The 26,139-nt window shown below is 34.3% G+C and overlaps 6 protein-coding genes across 8 annotated transcripts; 3 read left to right on the top strand and 3 right to left on the bottom strand.

The window, feature by feature from the left end:
- Window positions 1-1,057: 1,057 nt before the first annotated feature.
- Window positions 1,058-2,564, bottom strand: LOC104772380 (histidine-containing phosphotransfer protein 4-like). The gene is made up of 6 exons (XM_087503629.1): window positions 2,538-2,564; window positions 2,179-2,309; window positions 1,677-1,745; window positions 1,506-1,577; window positions 1,290-1,362; window positions 1,058-1,126 (listed from the first exon to the last, which is right to left on the bottom strand). The coding sequence occupies exons 1-6, from the start codon at window positions 2,562-2,564 to the stop codon at window positions 1,058-1,060; spliced, it is 441 nt and encodes a 146-aa protein (XP_087359755.1).
- A 7,591-nt stretch (window positions 2,565-10,155) lies between these two features.
- Window positions 10,156-13,040, top strand: LOC104770344 (putative pectinesterase 53). The gene is made up of 5 exons (XM_010494748.3): window positions 10,156-10,791; window positions 11,524-11,713; window positions 11,803-12,009; window positions 12,125-12,360; window positions 12,799-13,040. Exons 1-5 carry the CDS (start codon window positions 10,412-10,414, stop codon window positions 12,944-12,946), a joined length of 1,161 nt encoding a protein of 386 aa, XP_010493050.1. The 5' UTR covers window positions 10,156-10,411; the 3' UTR covers window positions 12,947-13,040.
- A 1,059-nt stretch (window positions 13,041-14,099) lies between these two features.
- LOC104770346 (putative glutamate carboxypeptidase LAMP1) lies at window positions 14,100-17,295 on the top strand. 3 transcript variants are annotated; one of them, XM_010494750.2, is made up of 11 exons: window positions 14,196-14,557; window positions 14,665-15,260; window positions 15,332-15,399; window positions 15,473-15,554; window positions 15,632-15,724; window positions 15,816-15,968; window positions 16,091-16,159; window positions 16,239-16,326; window positions 16,445-16,617; window positions 16,719-16,829; window positions 16,903-17,295. In XM_010494750.2, exons 2-11 carry the CDS (start codon window positions 14,736-14,738, stop codon window positions 17,194-17,196), a joined length of 1,656 nt encoding a protein of 551 aa, XP_010493052.1. In that variant the 5' UTR covers window positions 14,196-14,557; window positions 14,665-14,735; the 3' UTR covers window positions 17,197-17,295. The 3 variants fall into 3 exon arrangements, 2 of the variants coding, with proteins under 2 accessions (XP_010493051.1, XP_010493052.1); XM_010494749.3 differs by having other exon boundaries at window positions 14,100-15,260; XR_015593397.1 differs by having other exon boundaries at window positions 14,102-15,260; window positions 15,632-15,714.
- Window positions 17,296-17,358: 63 nt separating this feature from the next.
- Window positions 17,359-19,738, top strand: LOC104770348 (protein sym-1). The gene is made up of 7 exons (XM_010494753.3): window positions 17,359-17,807; window positions 17,995-18,082; window positions 18,417-18,511; window positions 18,641-18,713; window positions 18,808-18,900; window positions 19,020-19,106; window positions 19,451-19,738. Exons 1-7 carry the CDS (start codon window positions 17,461-17,463, stop codon window positions 19,529-19,531), a joined length of 864 nt encoding a protein of 287 aa, XP_010493055.1. The 5' UTR covers window positions 17,359-17,460; the 3' UTR covers window positions 19,532-19,738.
- LOC104770347 (mitochondrial dicarboxylate/tricarboxylate transporter DTC) lies at window positions 19,739-22,476 on the bottom strand. Its single transcript, XM_010494751.3, has 6 exons — window positions 22,114-22,476; window positions 21,648-21,731; window positions 21,384-21,445; window positions 20,928-21,289; window positions 20,182-20,396; window positions 19,739-20,083 (listed from the first exon to the last, which is right to left on the bottom strand). The coding sequence occupies exons 1-6, from the start codon at window positions 22,228-22,230 to the stop codon at window positions 20,027-20,029; spliced, it is 897 nt and encodes a 298-aa protein (XP_010493053.1). The 5' UTR covers window positions 22,231-22,476; the 3' UTR covers window positions 19,739-20,026.
- Window positions 22,477-23,074: 598 nt separating this feature from the next.
- On the bottom strand, window positions 23,075-25,188 carry LOC104770349 (tubulin alpha-5 chain). Its single transcript, XM_010494754.2, has 5 exons — window positions 24,896-25,188; window positions 24,584-24,798; window positions 24,303-24,502; window positions 23,705-24,213; window positions 23,075-23,608 (listed from the first exon to the last, which is right to left on the bottom strand). The coding sequence occupies exons 1-5, from the start codon at window positions 25,006-25,008 to the stop codon at window positions 23,293-23,295; spliced, it is 1,353 nt and encodes a 450-aa protein (XP_010493056.1). The 5' UTR covers window positions 25,009-25,188; the 3' UTR covers window positions 23,075-23,292.
- Window positions 25,189-26,139: the final 951 nt, after the last annotated feature.

A 26,139-nucleotide genomic window follows, 5' to 3' on the forward strand; every position in this document is an offset into this window, starting at 1 on the left:
GTTCCAAAGAACAAATAAACTGCAGGAAATGGTTTCGTAAAGCAACTTGGCGTGTGATCCTGACGTATCTTGCGCTGCAAACAATATAAAGGTGATATCATCTGAAAACCTTGGGATACAGCTGAGTGCATAGTAATTTTCTCACAAATTTTATTTCTAATTTTTGTTTAGTTCCTTTTTAAGTGCAATGCCAAATGTCACTAATTTTCTTTTCAATTAAAAGTGCAAGTATTTTTTTGTAGTAGCAATAGCTTTTGTTTTTCATCTAGACAAAATATTATTTAATCGAAATAAACTCCTTTTCATAACACAAGGTAGTTACACTACAAGAAAATAAGTTTATTGAGACGTATTTTTGAGACAAAAAATTTCCGTTACAAATTTGTGACACTTTAAATATGATATTATGACTAAGTTTATTTGTAACAAATTCATAGTATTTTACGACGAAAAAACTCAGTAACAAAAGTTTGTCACAATTAGTGACGAATATGCTACGATAATATTAATCGTCACTCTTATGACTACATTGTGACCAATATGTTGTTGCAAATTAGTTATGAACTTATAAAAGATATGCAAGTCACAGTTTGTGACATAAAAATGAGTAAACTTTAGTCATAAAATAGTATAAATTGTTATGTCATTTATACAAAACCCATTAAGCCAAGTCTCTAACCCTAATTTAACAAGACTTATTTAAGAGATGATTAGGATTTTATTCTTTATAGTTTCGTGCCTCCATAACCTAGAGAGAGAGAGAGTGAACCATTTGAGAGAAAGAGAACAAGGAGCCACAATTGAGATTAAGGATAGATCTTACATGCTCTAGGAGATAGTGGAAAATAAGGGGGTAAACGGACTCTTTTATGGACGAATTTTGGTGAGCAATTTTCCAAGCAATAGATGTAAGTTTTCCCCAAAGGATTTTGTAACCCCTTTTGTAAATTAAAAGTTATACATGTTTTCTCAAACCTATTCTGCGCAGATTCGCGAATTAACATCAGTCATCTTGTGAAATCGTTTCTCACTGCTACAAATTGAACCAGAAGCTGATCTACCAACCGATTGAACCAGAAGCTGATCGTTTCACAGCTACATCTGTTGGACCAGCTTGTCTCATCAACTGACAAACACAGTGAAGAAGCTAGGATTAGAGATTAATTCCAGTTTCAAATCATGATATGCAAATTTACAATAGCTGATTATTCCATGACTCGAGCACATAGTATAATACTATATATAATACATACGTTATTAAGACTCATTTAGGTAAAAAAATTATAAACCTGGAAATAAGTCTCAAACTTTGCCCGGAGTTCACTGTGCTCTTTCTTAATATCACGTAATGCTGCTTTTATTCTTCAAAAACAAAAATTTCCATCAATATATATTTTGTTAACGAACATTTTCATATATATCTCAATATGTATGGCTAAATGAAAACTTATGCACGTATTCGATACTGAATATTAGTAAGAGAAATGAAAAGAGAACGCTCTTACCCTTCGATGTTGCCAGCTTGTAGAAATGTGTTGGCTTTCTTAAGTTCCTTAAAAACTTTGATAGCGCCGATGCTGTATGAGACAAATTAGTATTTAATTAATGTTTATTAATGTCAAATTCTTATCTATATTTATATTTTAAACTACATTACAAATATTATTGTCACTAGCCTGGCGCTGCTGCTTTCTAACCGAAGAATGCATTTGGTAATCATGGGTGCCTCTATCGGCTCTCGCTCCCTGTTTCAAAATTAATCAACATATATATATATATACATATATATATATATATAAACTTTACATACCAACCATTATTCAAGTTATAAATTAATCATACCAACCATTTAGTCAAATTATAAAAATAATCATATAATTATCTTTCAATATATATCCGGTCCAACAGTTTACAGTATACAGGGCGCACTAGGCAAAACTAGATTTATGGGGCCTTTTAGTAAAAATCAAGAAAAATAATGGGTCCTTTTATTTAAGATTTTTTTTAAAAAACTTTGGCATCTAATCGTCAACCTAGGTTTTTGAATACACAAATCAAACTATATCTAATTTATCTATCATTACATTATATAAGTTCAATAACGATGCATTTCATGAATGTAATATCAAGTGGATTTCAACTGGAGAGAGAGAGAGAGAGAGAGATGGGGAAACTCACAATTCATGTTCCAAAGCGGCAATTACGTTAGGGGAGTCTCTGAAATAAAGAGTTATTATTTCTATAATAAAATTAGGGTTTGTGTCTTCGGCCAAAACCTCAAGTTGAGTATACTGACAATTGAGGTACCCCTGCATCAATATTTATTTTGAAAGATTAAACGAGATTCCTCATTGTAAAGTCTGTGTCTTTACTCTTTTTTTTTGATGTGTTACGCGAATAATTTTATAAAAACAAGTAATTAAAAACATAAGTCAACCGGGAATAATTGTTCATAGTGCATGCATATATTTTACCATATTTCTTTATTATTAACTGATTTTTCTATGAATTTGAGAAATAAAAAGAAAGAAAGATACATAAGTCTTTATAAGACCCAATTCCATTTCCCGCCTAATTGCAAAAGAGTGAATTATAGTAGTCAAACTAGGGACCAAGCAAGATCGCTAAACTAACCGAAGCTGGGAAGTAGATGAAACCTCGTACTAACTGTTTTCTTTTGTTGATAACAAATTGACAAGATATATAATGGTTGTACTGACACATATATATTTATTCATCAAAGATATTTTTCTTCTAGGGACATGCATGAATAGTTTCTCAAAAGGGGAGATGATGATCTTCACTGTGTAATTTCATTATATATAAATATTTGTTTTTATCAGTTTTCAAGAAATTGATATATTGATTGATTATATTATCTTTAATTTAGGGACTATAAAAAAAGATTTTTTTTTACCCGCGTAGAGTAGAACTCTCTCAAAAAAAGATAAAAAGAAATTGATTAATAATCGCTTCGAAATAATTCTCTAGAATTGATGATTCCCTTGCTTGTGACTTGTGTATAGGCTGGTGTCACTGGAGGCGACCCAACTATCGGAAATCTACTGACTACTGTACTCGGTGAGATACATAAGACCATCGCCATCTATAAACAACTCTTTCAAATTGCTTAAAATTAAATATTTAATATTTTATTAATAAAAGAAGATTTAACCAATAAAAATGAGAGAAAAGAAGAGCAACATTCCTCAGTCAGCTCTTAAAGTACTTAAAGAAGAAATGTTCTTTTAGTTTCTCTTTTTTTTAGTTATGCATTTTTAATATTTTTTAATTTTTAATTAAAAGCAACCCTCTACAAATCACCACTAGAGATGCCCTAAAATCCTAAGGCGGTGAAGGTGAGTTCATAGTTTTAGCACCCGATGTTCTATGTTTATCTTTTGTGTATGCTGTGACTTGAAACTTGAAAGCAACATTTATGTGGCTACATAATGAACAAAAAGCTACTGTGGAAGCTATCCCACATCATCTGATAAGGATCTTAATCCATATCTTATTCTATATTCCCTCAGCCAATAAACTCTGATAATTGAGGATAACTCACATGCATTATATAATGTTTTTTTTGTGACTTCTTTGTTGAGTCCACACTCTTCATTTTTAAATTCCATTGATAGTCATTCATCTGTGTACTAGAAGATCGAGTGATAACAAGAGTAGAATATGCATACTCTGTATTGATTGCCTATAAGTGTGGTGATGTTGAAATTAAAACGACAACATAAGCTTCTGCGTAGTTTTACAGTTGGGAAAAAGATAGCTTTGTGAAACAAGTGGAAGATATGTATAATTTAAACCTTTATTTTAGTAATGGTGAACTCATAGCTAGCAATTCCATGCTTACGAAGAGTCAGTGGCAAATATGTTGTAATTGTAATCATAAAAGTTCTTGTTCATTTATATACTCACTTTCTCAGGTTCACACAAAAGTGTCTTTCAGTGACGGCTCTGTGCTTAGACTCGAGGGAAAGTTTTATACTCGGTTCCCTCCTGAAAGAAATGGTTATCTTCACACTGGACATGCAAAGGTAAAATATACACATGACACGAGGCTAAGATACTTTGCATGATGGTATATGATTGGTAAGCCCTACGTTTCCATGATCATTTATATTGTACTTTCAGGCTATGTTTGTTGATGGTCTCGCAAAGGAGCGAGAGGGCAGCTGTTAATTATCTAGGGTAAAAAAAAGATTGGTTGCTTTTACTTAGGTTATTACGTACATCTATATGCTTTTCTACAGAAATCATTGTTCTTTTGTAAGGACTTCTGTGAACTGTATGATCTGGCAGTGGAGTTGAATAAAACAGCTCCCTGCACCATGGTGGTGCTGAATCCTTTTAAGGTGGTAACCACCACCAACTTGGAAGCAGTCAAGATTATGGAGCTTGATGCTAAAAGGTGACCTGATGCTCAGAATGATATGATCCCTCTTCATTCTACAAGGTGAAATAAGCTTCGCAAAGTACTAATTAAACTCCTACACATATATAGTGTAGCAGTTTTCTGTTTTGCTAATCCTTTTATTTTTTGTTGGGTTGTTGATCTAAGGTTCCCTTCTCTATAGTTATATACATTGAGCAATCTGAACAACGAATGGTATGTTAAAAAAAAAAAAATCCTGAAATAATCGCTGACACCGTTGACCAACTGCGATGAATTAGGTTACTACACGGTTAAGGACTCTAAACCCGGGAAAGCTTGTGTTTAACAGAAAGGTGGCAAATAGAAAAACTCAAACCAATTATATGACCAAAATAGGATCAGTTCTGGTTTGGTTCGATATAGGTGGTTCAGATAGGTGGTTGGGCATATATATTTTTTTATCTCGTGATATCTTTTTTTATCTCGGTATTAGTTATATGACCAAAACAAAGTGACTTCTCTATAGTCTGGTTTCTAAGACTCTATTCTAAAACTTGTGTCCAACAAGCCAACTCATCCTTTTTGGATTTGCCATTTACTTTGGTGGTTTGGTTGTTTTTTCTTTTCTGTTTCAATAACGGAAAATTGCATTGAGAGCACTTAAATCTTGATCACTTAAAAAAAATCTTCCCACCACTACACACTGAATTGTTCACTTTCATGATTGTTTATTTCAGTAAAAAGACAATTGTGTGTTGAGTTTATATATTTATTTATACATGAAAAAGAAAACATTGATGGAATGGAAACAACACTTCACGAGAAGAGTATTTTGTCCCTACCACAAACGAACAAGGAAAGAGGGATAGTAGTATAAGAGAGAGTCACGGGCACTGAAAGACAACATCAATTAATAGAATAAAGAAGCCACCTTAATTAGTTGTGCACAAAACTATTCACATCCAAAGTTTTTAAATGTACACCGCTCAGTGGACTCTCATCATTCATCACTCATCGCCATTCACCAATTCACTCTTGCAATACTTTATCTTTACTTCCACATTTCATTAATGGTTCTCGATGGTGGCAGCATGCGACTTTAGTACCCAAACAGTGCAAACAATTGAAAAAATGTTATCCACAGTGAATCAGTAGTGATATATATAGGGAATACCGTTATCTGCCCAAAAACAGAATATTTTACTCTGCAATAATTTATTTAGTATGTGATTGTAAATGTTAGAGTAAATAAGCTGAAATAAAAATATATTGGACCAAAAAGTTTATGCTGGATAAAATAAATTTACTTTAATAATAAAATAATATATTACTCTAAAAAGCTTGCCAATCACAGCGTTATGCAATCACAGCGTTATGTTTATTGCCATAGTTGGAACTTGAAAAGCCATATCAAGTGAAAAATATATATTTATTTTAGGTTTATTGAATTTATAGTACTCAATTTTGGGTAAAATACTACTTTATATTAAAATGGTGATTATAACAAGGATTTGGAAAATCTTGAAATTTTAACGTCTTTGGATCCGCAACATCTTAGATTCAAATCTAGATCCCTAAAAAACCTAAAAAAACCAAAAAAAACCAAAAAACTCAAAATAAATAAAATAGTCATATTTTTTTACACTTATTTTTTTTCCTTTTTTACAGAAACTTCTACGCATAGTTTAGTTTTCTCTCCATTTTTTTTTCATATTACTATGTTAATATTTGTTGAGATACAATAATGGAAAAAAGATGGCTAGCTACACGAAGTATCCCAGAAAGCATGGTCACACATGCTAAGTATACTATTGTATACTCAACTACACGAAGTATATGTATTACATGACCACATGCATGAACTATATGACGTTATGTGGTCAGCACCATAGACATATAATCCAGTACACCGGTCAACTGACTCCGGCGAAGACCGACGTTGACTCCGGCGTTGACCAACATTACAAAAAAAAATATTCTAAATTTTTTTAAATTTTGTTTTTAAAATAATAAATTATTATACTCTAATATATTTATGGTATATTTATATATTATACTCTAATATATTTATGGTATAAATTATTATACTCTAATAATAAATATATATTTTTAAAAATAATAAAATCATTTATGGTTTTTCATGATTAAAAGACATATTCTATTCAATATCCAAATAATTTTTTATATATCTCTAATATATTCATTCTTTTTTGGTAAAATATATTCATTTTTATAATTAGTTACTTTTTTTTTTCAAGCTAAAGTAAATAGTTGAATAAATATCATTTATAATTATTTTCAAGATATAAAAAATCATTTATAATTATTTTCAAGATATAAAATCATTGATAATTATTTTCAAGATACAAAAATCATTTATAATTATTTTCAAGATAAATATATATATATATATATATATATATATATATATAAAGCTCTGGTAATCAGATTATTGAAATATTACAAAATCAATAAAATTAAATTCAAATACTTTCATTAGAAAATAATATGAAAAAGATTAAGTATATGACTCTTTACTCTAAATTTTGCATGGTAAATGTTATACAAAATTTTAGATACTCTTAACTTTAAAATTTACAACTCAAAATAACATATAAACAACAACAACAAAAATTCACAATATTTACTTTTAATATATAAAAGATAAAGATATAAAAAACCATTTTAGCAAAACAATGTATTTGATATAAGGGTATGTTTTGAAAAATGTATAGAATAAGAGTATTTTTGCAAATGCCTTTATATTATATCTTGAAAAGAATGAAAGTAGTAATGAAAGTAAAGAGTCATATAATCAATCTTTTGCATATTGAATAGAGTAAACGACAAGAAAACAATTGTTTACACTAATAAAGAGTATTTTGAAGAGTAAATTTTAAAGTAAAGAGTATCTAAAATTTTGTATAACATTTACCATGCAAAATTTAGAGTAAAGAGTCATATACTCAATCTTTTGCATATTATTTTCTAATGAAAGTAGTTGAATTTGATTTTATTGATTTTGTAATATTTCAATAATCTGATTATCAGAGCTTTATATATATATCTCTTGAAAATAATTATAAATGATTTTTATATCTTGAAAATAATTATCAATGATTTTTTATCTTGAAAATAATTATAATTGATTTTTTATATCTTGAAACTAATTATAAATAATTTTTATTTAACTATTTACTTTAGCTTGAAAAATAAAAAATAACTAATTATAAGAATGAATATATTTTACCAAAAAAGAATGAATATATTAGAGATATATAAAAAATATTTGGATATTGAATAGAATATGTCTTTTAATCATGAAAAACCATAAATGATTTTATTATTATTTTAAAAAATATATGTTATATTAGAGTGTAATAATTTATACCATAAATATATTAGAGTATAATATATAAATATACCATAAATATATTAGAGTATAATAATTTATTATTTTAAAAACAAAATTTTAAAAAATTTAGAATATTTTTTTTTGTCATGTTGGTCAACGCTGGAGTCAACACCGGTCTTCGCCGGAGTCAGTTGACCGGTGTACTAAATTATATGTCTATGGTGATGACCGCATAACGTCATATAGTTCATGCATGTGGTCATGTAATACATATAATTTGTGTAGTTGAATATACAATAGTATACTTGGCATGTGTGACCATGCTTTCTCGGATACTTCGTGTAGCTAGCCATCTTTTTTCCTATAATAATATATACGGTTGTGTACTAAAATTAAATTTTAAAATGAAATATTCTTTTCCTAACGTACTTTGATGTTTGACACAGATATATAATATAATTATGCACATTAACTCGATCACATCCACATTCACACTCATGATGCAATTTGGCAACACTTAATTTGTCACAGCCATCCACCAAAATTTCAAATTTGTGAACATATGTTAATCTATATAATAATAACAATATAAATAAATGCCAACAGTAATTATGATTTTCATCGTATATTTTCGTAAAAAAATATGTTTTTATTTTTAAAAAAGAATTTATATGGTTGCGCCTGTTTATTGTATAGTTGTGTTTTTTCACCATATTTTCTTCACATTTTTTCAATACTACTTTTCATTTAAGTAGTAGTGTCTATTAATATTCATGTCTTTTGAACTTTATATAGATTTGTCTCTGATTCAATGACTAACAAATCATTGTTCGTTGAAACATATATTCTATTTTATGTTGAATCAAAATAATTTGAATATTAATATATTAATATTCAATATTCAATGTTATTCTATTGATTTATAGCAATAACCAAAAATATTGTTTTTAATATTAATATTTAGAGCTGATTATAGCAATATAGAAATATTTAATACAATTTTAAATATATAATTTAGAGTTGTGTCTATTTATCTTGAGTTTTCGTAGAATATGTATTTTATTTTTAGAAATTATGTATTTTTACTATAATTTTCCTTCATAATTTTTCACTAAAGATTAAATATATTTTATATTTATAACTTTTTTATTAGAAGTCACTTTTACTCATTACAACCATTTTTCGATCTACTCACTTAAGATCACTTTTTCATAATATTTTTTATTAAGAATATAAATATTAATAATTGTTATGATGGTTGCAACTCTTTATCATAATTTTTTATAAAATATCTTATATTATAATACATTAAATAATATTCTTGGCACATATTTGCTCAATTCAATATGATTTTCGTTCTATAATTTCTTTTTAGAGTTATGTCTCTTTGCCATACTATTTTCCATCATAAACAATATTTTTGGTTTTCATTTTGATGGTTGTGTTTTTACGAACAATTTATGCTCAATATTTTATGTAGTTTTAATACTACTTATTATTTTCTCCTTTTTAAGTAATTTTTATTCTATTATGATCACATACTCTGATACTCTTAAATTATTATATTACTTTCAAATAAATTTATAATATATAATTTTAAATTTAATTTAATTTTTTTGAAATATTTTTCCCATGATATTGCGGAGATCTGAGTCCTAATATTAACATTTGTCGTGTATAATAAGCAAACCGGGTTCTGTATATGTGTTGAACAAATAATTTGTGCACATCTAACATCAAACTAGCTATCTTATTTGGAAGAAGTTGCATGTAATAAGTTTGGTGACACTTTATAAACGCAAAGAACAAAAGATCAAACTTCTCTATGAGGTTTGGTCATAAGTTTGTGTAATCTATAAATACTTTCAATAAATGCATTTTTTCTCCTTCAAACTGATCATCATGTTTAGTTTGACACTTGTAAACTATATCTTAAAATTCACACCAAAAAAAACTATATCTTAAAATGGAATTTCATAGTGAATGAACTAATATTCACTTTGGATTTTTTTCAAAAAATATTCAACTTTGGATTGGGACTACAAAAACTTGACATTCTTCTCTTTCCATTCAGCAAAAACTTAAAAATCTTAAAAGAAAACAATTCTCTCATTTTGTCTAGGATACGCCGGAAAAAAAATTGACTTATTGTTTATTTTAGTTTCAATCTCATAGACGAACTTAGTTTTCGCTCATGTTCGACAAATATTTCCTGTTTGTTTGAGTCTGCATTTTTGCAAGAAAATTGAATTCACATATGGTATAACTCGTGATTAGCTTTTGTTATTCAGTGTAATAAACAAGAAACATCAATGTGGTTGGGTTCTTTTTTTCTTGTGAGTTGGTTTTTAAAACTAAATAATAGAGTCTCCTTGTCTTTATATTTGGCATTTAGCTAGGTTTTTCATTCTACGTGGATGTGAGTGGAACCGCCCCGTGACCTCAACCCTTCTGTCTCTTTTCACCTAATTCCCTTACCAAAGTACCAAACACTCGACCACCTCTAACAACATCCACACACATATATATAAATGCACATACATATTGAGAAATCACATAGCCATATATTATTTTGGTCGTACTTTGTATCTTTGGCGAAACACAAAAAACAAAATCCAAAAGAAAAAAAACGCCTTATATTTGTGTAATTGATTCTAATTGTCGTATAGATGCTCAAATTCAATTCAACCAAAGCTCCCAATTTATTTCTTCTCCTTCTCCTCCTTCTCGTTATCCTTCTTTGTTCAACTCAAACACAATGCCACACCAAAGGTCTACGGTTACGACCAAGAAACCAGAAGAATGTGAACACGACGAATGATCGGACACAAAACCCGGAAGATGAGTTCATGAAATGGGTGAGATTTGTTGGGAGCCTTAAACACTCAGTGTTCAAGGCCGCCAAGAACAAACTCTTCCCTTCGTATACACTCACTGTCCATAAGAAATCCAATAAAGGTGACTTCACTAAAATCCAAGACGCCGTTGATTCTCTCCCTCTCATCAACCTTGTTCGTGTCGTCATCAAAGTTCATGCCGGAATTTACAAGTACGCACAAGTCTTTAATTTCCTCCACTATCTTGTTTTACATAATTAATACTCAAAATATATAACAAGTGATTAGTATGAGTTTTAGTGTAATAACATTATAATCAAAATATATTTATTAATAATGAGGTATAGGAGACAGAACATTATAATTCGGTCGATCTAGCAGGGTTATTATATAAATAAATTAATAAATAGTGTTTGGTACAATTCGCAGTTGATCAAATCAATATTGGTACCACAGCTGTAGATTGATACAATATTTGGTATTTAATTCCAACAGACTGAACCGTAGATTCTTGAGTTTTGTCTATATACGTTTTGCAGTTTTGCAATTTGTTATCACTCTATTTAGATAGTATAGTGATTCCATATCTTTTCTTATCGTCCTATGCATGAGCCAAAAGTATTTATGAAATTGAAAAGAGACACGTATCAATAAAGAAATGTATAGCAATCATATCAATGATCTCTCCCTCGAAATCAACACTATATGATCACGTGAACTCGGAATTTTGTAAGCTGGATGTATTATCAAACATAATCTCTAGGAAATTGACTTCAATAGTGACATTTTGGGTCTTTGTGTGTTATAAAGCTCATGGGTGGTCCACATACGCCCCACGCTCATCGTCCATATTTTTAGATTTTTATGTTAGCTAGCTATTCTTAGAACTATAACAATTTGAGTAAAATAATAACGAAAATTTGGGGGACAATATATATGTGTAGAGAGAAGGTGAACATACCCCCAATGAAGGCATTCATAACAATAGAAGGGGAAGGAGCAGAGAAGACAATAGTGGAATGGGGAGATACAGCACAAACACCTGACTCAAAAGGCAACCCCATGGGGACCTTCAACTCTGCCTCTTTCGCCGTTAATTCTCCTTTCTTTGTCGCCAAAAACATCACTTTCAAGGTAAGTTATTATCATATATACTCATAGTTGTATGATGTCAAAAAAAAATATTGTGAACTCATCGTAGCCGCGGTCTTATATGTCTATAGAACACAACCCCGGTCCCCTTGCCTGGCGCAGTTGGAAAACAGGCAGTGGCATTGAGGGTGTCGGCAGACAATGCAGCATTTTTCGGGTGTAAAATGCTTGGTGCTCAAGACACTCTCTATGATCATTTGGGAAGACATTATTACAAAGACTGTTACATAGAGGGATCTGTTGACTTCATTTTTGGCAATGCCCTTTCTCTCTATGAGGTAAGCATTCTTACTTAGTGGTCTCTCTATTCGCCTAACACGTCTTATAGAACACTTTCTTTCAGTGGCGTAGCATTTTTAGATTGGTCCTTGCTCTAATAAAAGTGGTATTTAGGGGTGTCACGTGCATGCGATAGCGGATAAGCTAGGAGCAGTGACGGCACAGGGGAGGAGCAGTGTGCTAGAGGACACCGGATTCTCGTTCGTGAAGTGTAAGGTGACAGGGACAGGTGTATTATACCTTGGGAGGGCATGGGGTCCCTTCTCAAGAGTCGTATTTGCTTACACCTATATGGAAAACATCATCCTCCCTAGAGGCTGGTACAATTGGGGCGACCCTTCCCGTGAGATGTACGTTTACTTTACTCTTCTTTGGTTCTCATTTAAATTACATATTAGTTATAACCAAAGTTAGTCGGCGTAGCTCTGACTCAACAAGCTAAGAGAACATGCCATACTTTATTATAATTGTACAACACACTTCAGTCCAACTTTACAAAACGTGATCTCGTTGCCTCATCCATTACAGAGTCGTATGTCCCACCACTGCACCACTACACATCTCAGACCGACTTCAATTTTTGTCTTTTTACCCAAAAACGTTGCTTTTGATAATAGTATATTCTGTGTGTGTGCGCATGCATTATATAGATATACTGAAACTTAAAACCATTAACGTAGGCGTGCGTCGTCTTTTCTAGTGGTGCAAAACGCATATGTATAGAAAAAAATGTGAATAATATATATATAATTTTTATAATGTAAGTGTAAATGAAAAATATGGTGCAGGACGGTGTTCTATGGGCAGTACAAGTGCACCGGAGCAGGAGCAAACTATGCAGGGAGGGTGGCTTGGGCAAGAGAGCTCACTGACGAAGAAGCTAAGCCTTTTATATCTCTTACCTTCATAGACGGCTCTGAATGGATCAAACTCTAACCATTACACTTTTTTTGTTTACCATTCTACCTAATTATAATAATGTACATTTTTTTTCCTTTTAATAAAATAAAAATATATACATTTTTTAACATTTGACATACATGCACACCTCATTCCAATGACTCGACGCCCATTTGCAACAGCCAAACATTGCCGACCAAGTCACATCTTGCGATACACCACTTAGATATGTTTTTTTCCGAAACATGTAAGAAATTACGGGTGTGGTCCAATGTATTTTGGCACAGAGTTGTATAATTCAATTGATAATATTATATGTACTAAAATGAGTTTCAAAAATTACACAAGTCTTTTATGTAGTAGGTCGGGGTTGGCGGATGTGTTTCAAAGTGACTTGAACAATGGTGGGGAGAAGTAGGGGTGAGCAAAAAAACCGTAAACCGAAAAACCGAACCGAACCAAACCGAAATAAAAAATTTGGTTTGGTTATGATTTAGTCTAAAAATTCATTTGGTTGTCATATTTATTAACCAAATGGTTTAGATTTGGTTTGGTTAAAACCGTAAAACCGAATGTTTTTTTTTGTTTTTGATGAATATTTGGAATATCTATATATAAGTATATATGTGCAGTTTATATTGTATCTAATAATGTTGTTAAGATTTTTTTAATTATATTTATAATTACTTGAATTATTTTCTTTGGATTTTACTTTTTAAACAATTTGGAAGCTTTAGGTTTCCAAAACAAGATATAGATTATATTATTTAAGTTATTGATTGATATATTATTTCTATTTTTTGTTTATTTTATGCAACAAATATAATTTTTTTTAAAATAAAATATGGAATAACCAAATAAAACCGTAACTAAACCAAAACCAAACCGAACCGAGATACATATGGTTTTTATATGGTTTTATTTTTTATAAAACTGAAAAACCCGTAAACCGAAAAGACCGAACCATATCCAAACCGAAATACAAGTGGTTTCTATATGGTTTCAATTTTATAAAATAAAAAAAAAAACGTAAATCAAAAAAACCAAACCGAAATCAAACTGAAAAACCGAACGACCACCCATAGAAGTGGTCATTTTTTGTATTTTCTTTTCACATAATAGGCTGAATATTGGGACCCCTGAATACTTTATATGCTTTTAATAAAGTCGAGTCGACGAGTCAAAAGGTGCACTCAGAAAAAAAACAAACATTTTATGTTATGTCACCAAATGGGACCAGAATCAATATGATATGGTAATAATTTATGTTAGCAAAGTGAGGTATATGATATTAAAGTGAAAAGATTCTTCCGAAGATCAATAATTGCTAACAATCAAATCCTTATCAGATAACCATCACACTCTTAAACACAACAGCAAACAACAACCAAATAAGCCATTGGTGATCATCTAAGAAGAAGAAGAAGAAGAAGAAGAAGCTCCATTGATGATGTCGTCAACAGCTCTCGCCTTCATAATCGCTGCTTTATCTTACGTCTTCTTCTTCTCTTCTTCACCAAAACATCACTACCACGAACTCTTCATCTCCGCTTCCTTCTCCGACAACGCTTCAGTCGCTCTAAACCTCCGTACCCTCACGCGCCGCCCTCATGTAGCCGGTACAGCGGCCAACGCCGAAGCCGCTGAGTACGTTCGCTCTGTTTTCACCTCCTCTTCACTCAAATCACACGTTGTTGCTTACCAAGTATCTTTAACTTACCCAGTTCATCGCTCTTTGGTACTAACGCCCACAGAATCAGCAAACCCTATCACTTTAGAGTTGGAACAAGAACGAGTTGGAGACAGTCCTTATGCAGATGAAGTGATGCCTACTTTTCACGGATACGCTAAGTCAGGTAACGTCTCAGGACCAGTGGTTTATGCAAACTACGGACGAGTAGAAGATTTCGTGAGACTCAAGAAAGAGATGGGTGTGAATGTCTCTGGAGCCGTTGTGGTTGCGAGGTACGGTCAGATTTACAGAGGTGACATTGTGCAAAACGCGTATGAGGCTGGAGCTGTAGGCGTTGTGATATATACTGACAAGAGAGACTACGGCGGAGATGAGTGGTTTCCGGAGAGTAGAAGGATGCCACCTAGTGGGGTTCAGGTTGGTACTGTTTATAATGGGTTGGGTGATCCAACGACTCCTGGGTGGGCTAGTGTTGAAGGGTGTGAGAGATTATCTAATGAGGCTGTTGAGTTGAGCGGTGATGCTCCTCTTATACCTTCCTTGCCTGTTTCTGCCGCTGATGCAGAAGTGATTTTGAAGACTGTTGTTGGAGATGTTGCGGATGGTGATGTTTATCCAGTTGGGCCTGGACCTGGGATCTTGAATCTAAGCTACACGGTGAGTGAGTTTGTGTGTTTTAGTGTTACTTTAATGTTAAAGGGATTTGAGTTTTTAGGTGTTGGATTTAGGGGGAAACTGTTATAGCCAAGATTGAGAATGTTATTGGAGTGATTCAAGGAGAAGAAGAGCCAGATAGGTACATTCTTATATATATGAGTAGCAATTACTCTAAAAGGCAACTTATGATTGTATTTGGATGAATTGATTAGATATGTGATTCTTGGAAACCATCGAGACGCTTGGACTTACGGAGCTGTTGATCCGAACAGTGGGACTGCGGTGATTTTGGAGGCGAGTAAAGTTTATGTACATGTTGAAAGATTTTGATTGTTTCATTTGCGATGAGAGAGATCTTGAAACTATTGTAGATTGCACAAAGACTAGATAAGCTGCAGAAACGAGGATGGAAGCCTAGACGAACGATTATTCTGTGCAATTGGGATGCTGAGGAGTATGCCCTGGTCTCTAGTCTCTCTACTTCACTTTTTAAATGTATACTTTTGTAATGTAGAAAGCAGCAGAACGTAAGAGTTTGATGTGTTTTTTATGTAGACTGGGTCAACAGAATGGGTAGAAGAAAACAGAGAGATGCTAAGTTCGAGAGCAGTGGCCTACATGAATGTAGACTGTGCAGTATCTGGCCCCGGGTTTGATGCCTCTGCGACTCCACAACTCGATGAATTGATAAAACTAGCAGCTCAAGAGGTACGTGAAAAGCAGTTTTACAAGCATTAAGTGTCTTTTGAGCTTATCTTGAAGGGTAGGTGTTAACTGTTTCTGTTGCAGTGACAAATTATCAAGCTTTTTTTGGTTTAACTATTATACAGGTCCAGGATCCAGATAACGCAACGCAAACAATCTACGATTCTTGGATAGGATCAAGAAACTCTGTTGAGGTAAGTGATAAGACTAGGACGTTAGATTAAGAGTTTTGTCTAAATGGTTAAAACTGATTTGTATACTTGGTATGTGAAGATCGGAAGATTAGGGGGCACAGGATCAGATTACGCATCATTTGTGCAACATGTTGGCGTTTCAGCAGTTGACATGCGTTTTGGAGGAGGTAAATCTCCTAAACGAGCTAAACATCATGGTTTATTGTATAGACATTTAGCCAAGAAGCTTTTTACTGATGATTTAGAGACTAATCATTGCTAAATATAACCATGTACAAATAACAGGCTATCCAGTGTATCACTCCATCTATGATGACTTCACATGGATGGAGAAATTTGGAGACCCGATGTTTCATCGACATGTCGCAATGGCTAGTGTATTTGGTTTGGTCGCTCTACGGTTAGCAGACGAGGAAGTGTTACCATTCAACTATATCACATATGCATCAGAACTCAAGGTAACTAATTGATACCTTTTTACATATGACCAAAAGAAATTTAATGGGAAAAGACTAAAGAGATTACTGGCACTGATATATATGTCTACTTGCATAAACAGAAAAGTGCAGAAGATTTGGAGAAGCTAGGACATAGCATAGATGTTTCTCCGTTAATCAAATCGATCGAAGATCTATCTACGGCTGCACAAGGGATAAATAAAGAGAAAGAGGTAACGGCACTGGTTTTACATTTCACAAAGTGACAAGTAAAATTAGTTACTGAGAGTTGACATGTATGTGCAGGGAATTAAAGGAGCTCTAAAAGTGAGAGAGATAAATGACAGATTAATGATGGCGGAGAGAGCTATGACAGACCGAGATGGACTGTCGGAAAGACCATGGTACAAGCATTTGGTATACGGACCATCAAAGTACGATGACTACGGTTCAAAATCATTCCCTGGAGTTGATGATGCAATAGAGAATGCAAAGAAGCTAGACACAAAAGCATCTTGGGAAAATGTTCAACACCATATATGGAGAGTCTCTAGAGCTATTAGACAAGCATCACTCGTTTTAAAAGGTCAACTGAGATGAGCATTAGCACAATGATGGCTGTAGTTAATATGTTTTCCTCTGTTTATTCCCAACCAAAACTGACTCAAATATGAAATCCAAATTTCAGTTTTTAGTGTTTACCTTTGTGTAAGGCCCATATAAAAGCCCATTAATAAAGAAGCCCAAAACACCTCTAGAAGCTAAAATTCATGTTTTTCGAGTTTCAACCACGACTTCAGGATTCAGGAGTTGTAAAAATACAAGAGTCACCGTTCAGTACAGACCAGACGAGACGAAACCACGATGCTTAACTCCATCACTTTAACCCGGAAACCACCACTCCCTTTCAATTCTCTAGGGTTTTCCGGTAATCACACTTCGTATTTTGGTAGAAGGACTCGAACTGAAGCTGGTTCGAGCAGGGCTCTTTCGTTTGGGTACAACAATGTTGGTTCACTGAATTCTGGTCGTAGCTATTGGTCTGGACGTTCCAGGACTGGGTTTGGGCATTTGGGTCGGGTCTCTTCAGTCTCAGGTGGAAGTTCAGGTGGCTCCGGCGGGTTAGGTGGTTCAGGTGGTGGTGGTTCCGGCGGTGGAGGTGACGATGAAGGTAGCGGCGGAAACGAGAAGAAGTGGTCATTCCTCTCATGGTAAACTTTTCTTACTTTCTACTCTCTCTATTCCATTTTTGTGTAAAGCTGTTTCCTTTAAACCCAAAATTCAAATTTTTATGGATGTTAGTTAACAATACTCACAAAACTCTTATCTTGCTTTTGAATTAAACATGAATACAATTTGTGTGACTTTTGGTTTTGATTTATGTGGTGCTTGCTTCAGGTACTTGGCTCTTCTCTCAGATTCTCCTGTTTTGACCAAAGCTGTGACCTCAGCACTTTTGACTCTCATTGGAGATTTGATCTGTCAGGTAACTCTCTTAATGGTGTTCTTCAATCTCAGTAGTTATCTGATCTTTGAAGTTTGGATTCTCATTTTTCAGGATATGTCGAGATAAAGTATTCATTAGCTTCATTATGTATTTTTCGATTGAATGAATCATATATGTTTAGATAATTTACTGTTGCATATGAATTGTTCTTGCTTGCTTCACTTTTTAAAAGTTGGAATGGAAGCTAATAGACCCGAAAAGACTGGATATTGTTGTAAAATCATCTATTTCTATTCTTTGCTTTGTCATATTATGCTAGCTATGTGGTTATTGGTTAAGCAACATTGCTTATTTGTGTTACATTTGGTTGTAGCTTACAATCGATAAGACCTCATCGCTGGACAAGAAGAGGACACTCACGTTCACCGCCTTGGGCTTAGGGCTAGTCGGTCCAGCATTGCATTTCTGGTATTTCTGTGGTCCTTTCACTCTTATGACACCACAAAAGCTATATTATTTATTTTCCTGCTAAGTGGAAGTTCAGTTGAAGAGACTTATGCTTATTTTCTGCTCTCTGAATTCTCCCAAACTCATCAGGTATTTGTATTTGAGCAAAGTGGTGACAGCGTCCGGATTATCAGGCGCAGTTATACGACTTTTACTGGATCAGGTAGGCAAATTTTTCTTATTTTCTGTCTTAACCATTCTCTTCCCATTTTGCTTCAACGTGTTAACAACAACAAAAAAAAAAAACTTTTTTGCAGTTTGTATTTGCTCCTATATTTGTTGGAGTTTTCTTATCAGCAGTTGTGACACTTGAAGGAAAACCATCAAATGTCATACCGAAGCTACAGCAGGTTGGATTGAAAGCTAATTAAAGACAAGAATGTTTATTGCATAGTGCAGGAGCCTAAATTTTGAATTTGTGTCGTTTTATTGATATTCTAATTGGATTCATTAATTGCTGATTGTGTAGGAGTGGACTGGTGCAGTGCTAGCAAATTGGCAGCTATGGATACCATTTCAGTTTCTTAACTTCAGATTTGTTCCACAGAACTTCCAGGTTTGATACTTAACTCTGTGACAACATGAAATAGGAGTGTGTGAACAATTCAGTACAGTTAAAGATAATTATGCTTCAAACATATTGCACATAATACGCTGTCAATTCTCTCTACTTAGTATAATCTTTGACTCGTCATAACCAGCAACAACTTATTTTAGGTGGTTTCATGTTATTGAGCACTTGATAAAAGCATACATTTTCGCATAATTGACACTAGAATGACATTATCTAATAGGCTTAGAAAGATTTTCCTATCAACTGATGTTATTCTTCACCATTCTGGGTTAAGTTTGTTCACTGGCTCTGAGGATAATCGATGTCTTATATATGAATCATTGCAGGTGCTCGCTTCAAACGTAGTGGCTTTGGCTTGGAATGTGATTCTATCATTCAAAGCTCACAAAGAAGTTGTTGCAAAATAGGCATGTTTCTTACTTAGAGCCTACAGGTGTTGTTGGATTGTGATCGGCTGAGTTTTGGGGCAATGTTCTTGTCTGCTGGTGTAGCAAATGTTTAGTGATTCGATACAAATCTTTTGGAATCCTGCACTTGGCATTTTATTAGTGTAGAGAAAACAAGCTTGTCTACGTTACATCACTCAAATTTATTATTTTCGAATGTTCCAAAAATTGCTGAGAGAAATTTTTTAGTTACTTCATAGTTCATAGTAAAACTTTAAAAAATCCCTGGTTTGTGTCTTAGACTTCCCACCCAAGAGGAAAATTTATAAATTCAGCGGACAAATCACCGACCCTCAACAGAAAGAAAAAACAAAAGTTAAAGTGTCTCAAAAGAGCTACAATAATATGCGCTTCAAGGCAGATGATGTATATGATTAAAAGGCAAATGAACACAATTCCAATTGTGTTTTCGTTCTTCTGATCTTATTTTTGGCTGATGTCTTCGTTCCTCTCAGATTACAGACCAATCGTCTTTTGAAATTTGGTAATCTGGTTCAGGAAGATCCATGTCATCTGCGAAAAGAAAACCCGATCATCAACGATCTCAGAGACATTCCCGCAGTGATTCGTAGAATAGCATTTAAAAAAAAAAAGGAAGAGAGTTATTATACCATGACGTGAGGGGCGATCCTGACACAGTAAACAGGGAAACCTGTGTAGAATTTCAAAGGTCCTCCTGCCTTTAAGGTTTTCATCGCACAGTCAAGCGAACCTGTGTATGGATACTTGCCCTGAGCATCCGGTTGCATTTTCTGAATCTGAGTTTTGACAAAGTCAAATGGCAGACTGCAGGCCGCAGCGCATAAACCCGAAACAGCACTTGCTCCTGCCAAAGGGAACAAATTATCACACAACCATCAAATTGAAACATCTATATACGATATAGGGACTACATGAACACAAAACAAAACTGACAAGGCTTTCTTATTAAGTCTAGTGCAGAACAGTTGTAACTAACCTAGGAAATTTAGCAGAAAAATATGGTTTTACCAGATCAGCAATAGACCTCAGGGCTAGTTGAAAGCTGAAGGGTCGAAAAGAAGCAAGGATTATGCATTGGGATCAATACTGAATTGGTCTAGGATCTGGGTTTGGGCCATGGTGGAGAGTTTCAAAACTCCTCTCATTAATCAAGTATTTACATTGGTAGATTTGATTAAGTCAAACACACACAGTTGTGTTATGATAACACAACACTCACGTAATCAGGAGATATTTGCTATAAATTTGAATTTCCAAGACGATTCTAAGGAACCTTGACTCTAACCGCTATCTACATTTATTTAAAGCAAAGTTCAGCTCATAGAAGAAGAAAAATAACTTCTTACTGTATGAGAAACTTGGAAAAGCAGCTTACCTACAACCGTAGATGTCTCCCCAAGACCAAGATTATCTCTCATGTATTCAGCACTTTGATCATAAGATGCAAGCATTCCCATGTTCAAAGCCATCGCTCTGACCACAGTAGGCCCACAACCTTTCCAAAGTGCTAAAACTCCTTCATCAGCGCTAATACGGTACAGCGCATGGAAGGCATTGGTATAATTCCTGCGCTGAGCTAACGGCAAAGTATTGTCAGCTTGCATTCTGATAAGTGCTAGATCGGCTGGACTACCAACGGTAGCACCAATAGCACCAGCTGTAAGACCACAGAGAGCCTTCTGATACAACGGTAGTGGCTTTCCATCATTAGCCTCACTTGCCTTTGCAGTCAGCATCCTAATAAGATATAATGACAGGAGAAAATATGATTTATCCGTAACCATAATGCAATAAAAACTAAATCAAGACAATCCACAAATGACTAACTTACTTGAATGATCCAAGACGGGCAGTGGTGTAAGTTGCTTGCCTCAACAAACCAGCAGATAACCCCTATTGGAAAAGTTCACATCAAATAAAGCTCAGGAGACATTCATAGCAGAAATCAATTCTCTAAATAGCTGAGAATCAGACCCAGAAATGCAGAAATCATATCAGTTACAGATCAACAGAAGTCATGAATATTAAATAGAAAACATACTACGTAAATGCATCAAGATAGATCTTATCAAAATTTAGAAATATAAATCAATACCTTGTAAAAGGCACCAAAACCCTCATTCTTCAACATAGTCGTGGTAACACTGGCGGCAGATCCCTGACCTAGTTGAATCCTCACCTTCACAACCATAAACAAAGTGTTAGCTCATTAGATTCACATCATTCAAAAATCTTATTAACACAGACATTGTGATGCACCTAACAACTGTAATTCAAATAAAAAATCCAGATCTGAACAAAAAGCTCTCAGCTAAACATTGTTACAGCAACAATTCAAACACAAACGAGTACGGAGAAATGAGATTTGATTTCTTAGCCTGAAAACAAAACTCAGATCTGAGAGATAAAATCTCCAGACTCGGATCTGATGAGAACACATTTTACAGATTTCGCAAATTTACCAGAATCAGCAAATCAAGTAAGAATTGTACGCATAGATAAGGTTCGACAAAAGATATGATGATAGACAAAACAAATGAATCCGGAATCATTTTATGTACCTTGATCATATCGATCGGCTGGATGACGCAAGTAGCGAGCATACCAGAGGTACCGCCATTAACGAAAGGCTTGATAGTAGTCCAGACACCAATTGGAGCTTTCTTCTCTTCCGCCATCTCCTCTCTTTTGCTTTCTTTTTTCGGTACGGACTCAAACGAAATCCACAAGGAAGAGAGATTTCGCGGAGAAGGAGAAGGAGAGAGAGAGAGAGATACACTTGGTGGAGAAAGAGATGAAGTAGTGAAAGCTTTGTGGGCTTTATATATTAATTGACTGTACCCAACTGAACTAAACTGCACCAAACAAACCCTTGTATTTTTCTTATTCTTATCAGATCTGATCTAAAAATAAATGGGAAAATTAAAAAGAAAGAAGCTTTTTCCAAAAATTTGGCCATTTACATTTTTTTTTCAAGATTATCAATTATGACGAAAATACCCCTACGAAAATTATTAATTTGGACTTCACTTTTCAGTTTTTACGCTAACGCTATCCTAAAGTATTTAAAGTTTATTTATTACGCCTTCACTTAAATCTCGTTAACAATTTAAATTAGTTTTTAGGATTAGCAGCAATTCGTCCATTCTAATTTTCTAATAATTATTAAGTTTAAATTTCGTGAATGTTATATAGGGTCCAATAGAATTCTTCAATTTGTTGTAGTGGTTTTTTAAATTTACTTGTTCAATGATTTTTTGGCATTTTTCACGCCGTATTTTGGCTAGTGGACCAGTAGAGAAAGTAGTATTTCTGATGCAATTTGATAACAGTACTGATGCCCATTTGCGTGATGTCAAAAATAATTAAAAGAGAATGATATGCCCATTTGCGTGATTCAACGTGGTTCGTTAGAATTAGTTGAATCTCATAGCACGCTACTAGATGTTGGTGATCCGAGATAAACACGATTACTACTATACTCAAAAGAAAATATGGACAATTTTAACAATATAACAGAAGTTTGGTACAACCAAAGCTTGATATTGAACTCGGGATCTTCCAAAATGGTCGCTCTACCAATGAAAATGTATCGAACCGAGATAAAACATGAGGGTTTGAACGAATATTGTACAGGATTAAGACAAACATGTAGTAGTAATCAACAAGAATCAAAAGTGACAACAGATAAACGAAAAAAAAAAAAACTGTTTTGGTTGCAACTATCTTGAGAAAAGGTGTCAGTAGTCTTCACCTTCATCCTCTTCGTCGTCTCCACCTTCAGCACCCACTTCTTCGTAATCTTTCTCCAATGCAGCCAAGTCTTCACGTGCCTCAGAGAATTCACCTTCTTCCATTCCCTCACCGACATACCAATGCACAAACGCCCTCTTGGCATACATAAGATCAAACTTGTGGTCGATCCTTGAGAACACCTCAGCGACTGCTGTGTTGTTGCTGATCATACATACAGCTCTCTGGACCTTAGCGAGGTCACCTCCCGGAACAACAGTTGGAGGCTGGTAGTTGATTCCACATTTGAACCCGGTGGGGCACCTGATAAAAAACAAGACACATGTCAAATTAATTGTTTATAAACAAAACAGCATGAAACTGGAAACAATAGCAATTTGTTCCATTTCAAGATCATACCAGTCAACAAACTGAACGGTTCTCTTTGTCTTGATGGTACCAACAGCCGCATTAACATCTTTAGGAACAACATCTCCACGGTACATCAAACAACAGGCCATGTATTTTCCGTGCCTGGGGTCACACTTTGCCATCATGCTAGATGGCTCAAACACGGCATTAGTGATCTCAGGGACTGATAGCTGCTCATGGTATGCCTTTGCGGCTGAGATGACTGGTGCATAGGACGACAACATGAAATGGATACGGGGATACGGGACAAGATTGGTCTGGAACTCAGTGATATCGACATTGATAGCTCCATCAAACCTCAGCGATGTTGTCAAGGATGATATGATCTGAGATATCAACCTGTTCAAGTTGGTGTAGGTTGGCCTCTCAATATCTAGGGATTTGCGGCAAATATCATAGATGGCTTCATTATCCAAAAGGACAGCAACATCGGTGTGTTCAAGTAGGGAATGCGTCGAAAGAACACTGTTGTAAGGCTCCACAACAGCAGTAGAAACCTGAGATCACAGGGCAATGCATTCAAAAACCAAGACTCATCCATCAAAGAAACATGTAATGCAAAGAGAGCTCTTTCTGAAAAAGGTACCTGAGGAGAAGGGTAGATGGTGAATCCAAGTTTAGACTTCTTTCCATAATCAACAGACAAACGTTCTAACAAGAGAGAACCCAATCCAGAACCAGTACCACCACCAACAGCATTGAAAACCAAAAACCCTTGCAAGCCAGTACAGTTGTCCGCTAATTTCCTCACACGGTCAAGGCAGAGATCCACAATTTCCTTTCCAACTGCAATCATATAAGAATTAAGCACCATCCCAAAAGAACCCTAACAAATTAAGGCAACACAAGAAGGAAATGGATACTCACCAGTGTAATGGCCTCTGGCGAAGTTGTTGGCAGCATCTTCTTTACCAGAAATGAGCTGCTCCGGGTGGAAAAGTTGGCGGTAAGTACCAGTACGAACTTCGTCGATAACAGTAGGCTCAAGATCAACGAACACAGCCCTAGGAACATGCTTCCCAGCACCAGTCTCGCTAAAGAAAGTGTTGAAGGCATCGTGCGCGACACCAACTGTAGTATCACTACAATATAATCAAAACATTCTTCGTCTCTTAAAAAACCTTTCCGATTACAACAGAAACAGAGTAGAAACGAACGAAATTAGGATTTATAAAATACCTGGGCATCATGCCATCAGGCTGGATTCCATGTTCGAGACAGTAAAGCTCCCAGCATGAGTTCCCGACTTGGATCCCAGCTTGTCCGATATGAATGCTTATGATTTCCCTCATCTTCGCTCAGTAGAAGCAACCCTAATTTCGAGCGATACTCTGGGAAGGACAGACGGAGAAAGGAACACGGAGATCGAGGAGGCGAGGAAATGAGGAAGTGAGGCGGTGAGCGAGATCTTCTTTTTCAAGTTTTTTTTTTAATTTTATTTTTTGGTTGCATTAGGTCACTTTATATTTCGTGAGGAACAATAATAATTAATTATTTTAAAATTAATTGGATTTGATAATTAGTTGGGGTCCGCCATTTGTGACAGCCTGCCTTGGGTCCCACGGCTCGCTTTTGTTCGAAAAATGGATTTTTTATTTTTAAAATATTTGCCCACACGATCCAGTTCATGTAATAAGTAAACAGTGTCTCAACTTTGGCTGGCATAGAAAAAATATCTTAAGCGGTAAGCGGAGAGACAATGTCATAATTGAACCGGACTGGTTTACGCTAATTAAGGATCGATCTACTTACACCGGTGTGAGGCTGGTATATTTATCCGGTTCAATGTGTTTTTTTCTTTTGCGAGTTGGTGTGTTGATCTTTATGATGACCAAAAGTCACGTACAGATTTTTTGGAGTTGACAATATTAGTAATTGTTTTTTAGATCATCAATTTCAGTCAGTGAAATAATAAATGATGAAAATTTATATGAGTCAATGAAATTATAAATCCTTACGGATGGACATTTAATACACACACACAGAAATCACTTTATACATATAATGGATTTTTTTTTTTCAATACGTTGTTTTCTCTATATCCAATTATTTTGTGTTTGTGAGAGATAAGTCACGTGAAATAATTGTGTTTATGGCAGATTTAATCAAACAATTCGTCAATCTAATCCATATAGAGTTAGAGACCCACCAAATGTACTACCAAGTTATGAATTCACGCACTATGCGACGACGGTCATGTATGTACTCACTTTTGATTCGTGGATTCTCTCATGATGTTGTCTGTTCTACTTGGATGTTTCGTACCAATTTGATTGTCCAGATCATGAACTCAAATTTTTACCTTTATCTCTCCATATGTCGCTCTAATATATTTTCTTTGGTTGTCTTAGGATTATGCAGTTTATTTGTTTGTTTGTTGGATGACTAAATTTCCTTTAAAATATTTTATTATAACTTATAAG

This window comes from Camelina sativa, chromosome 20 (assembly GCF_030686135.1).
Source record: "Camelina sativa cultivar CO46 ecotype springtype chromosome 20, ASM3068613v1".
NCBI classification, from domain to species: Eukaryota; Viridiplantae; Streptophyta; class Magnoliopsida; order Brassicales; family Brassicaceae; genus Camelina; species Camelina sativa.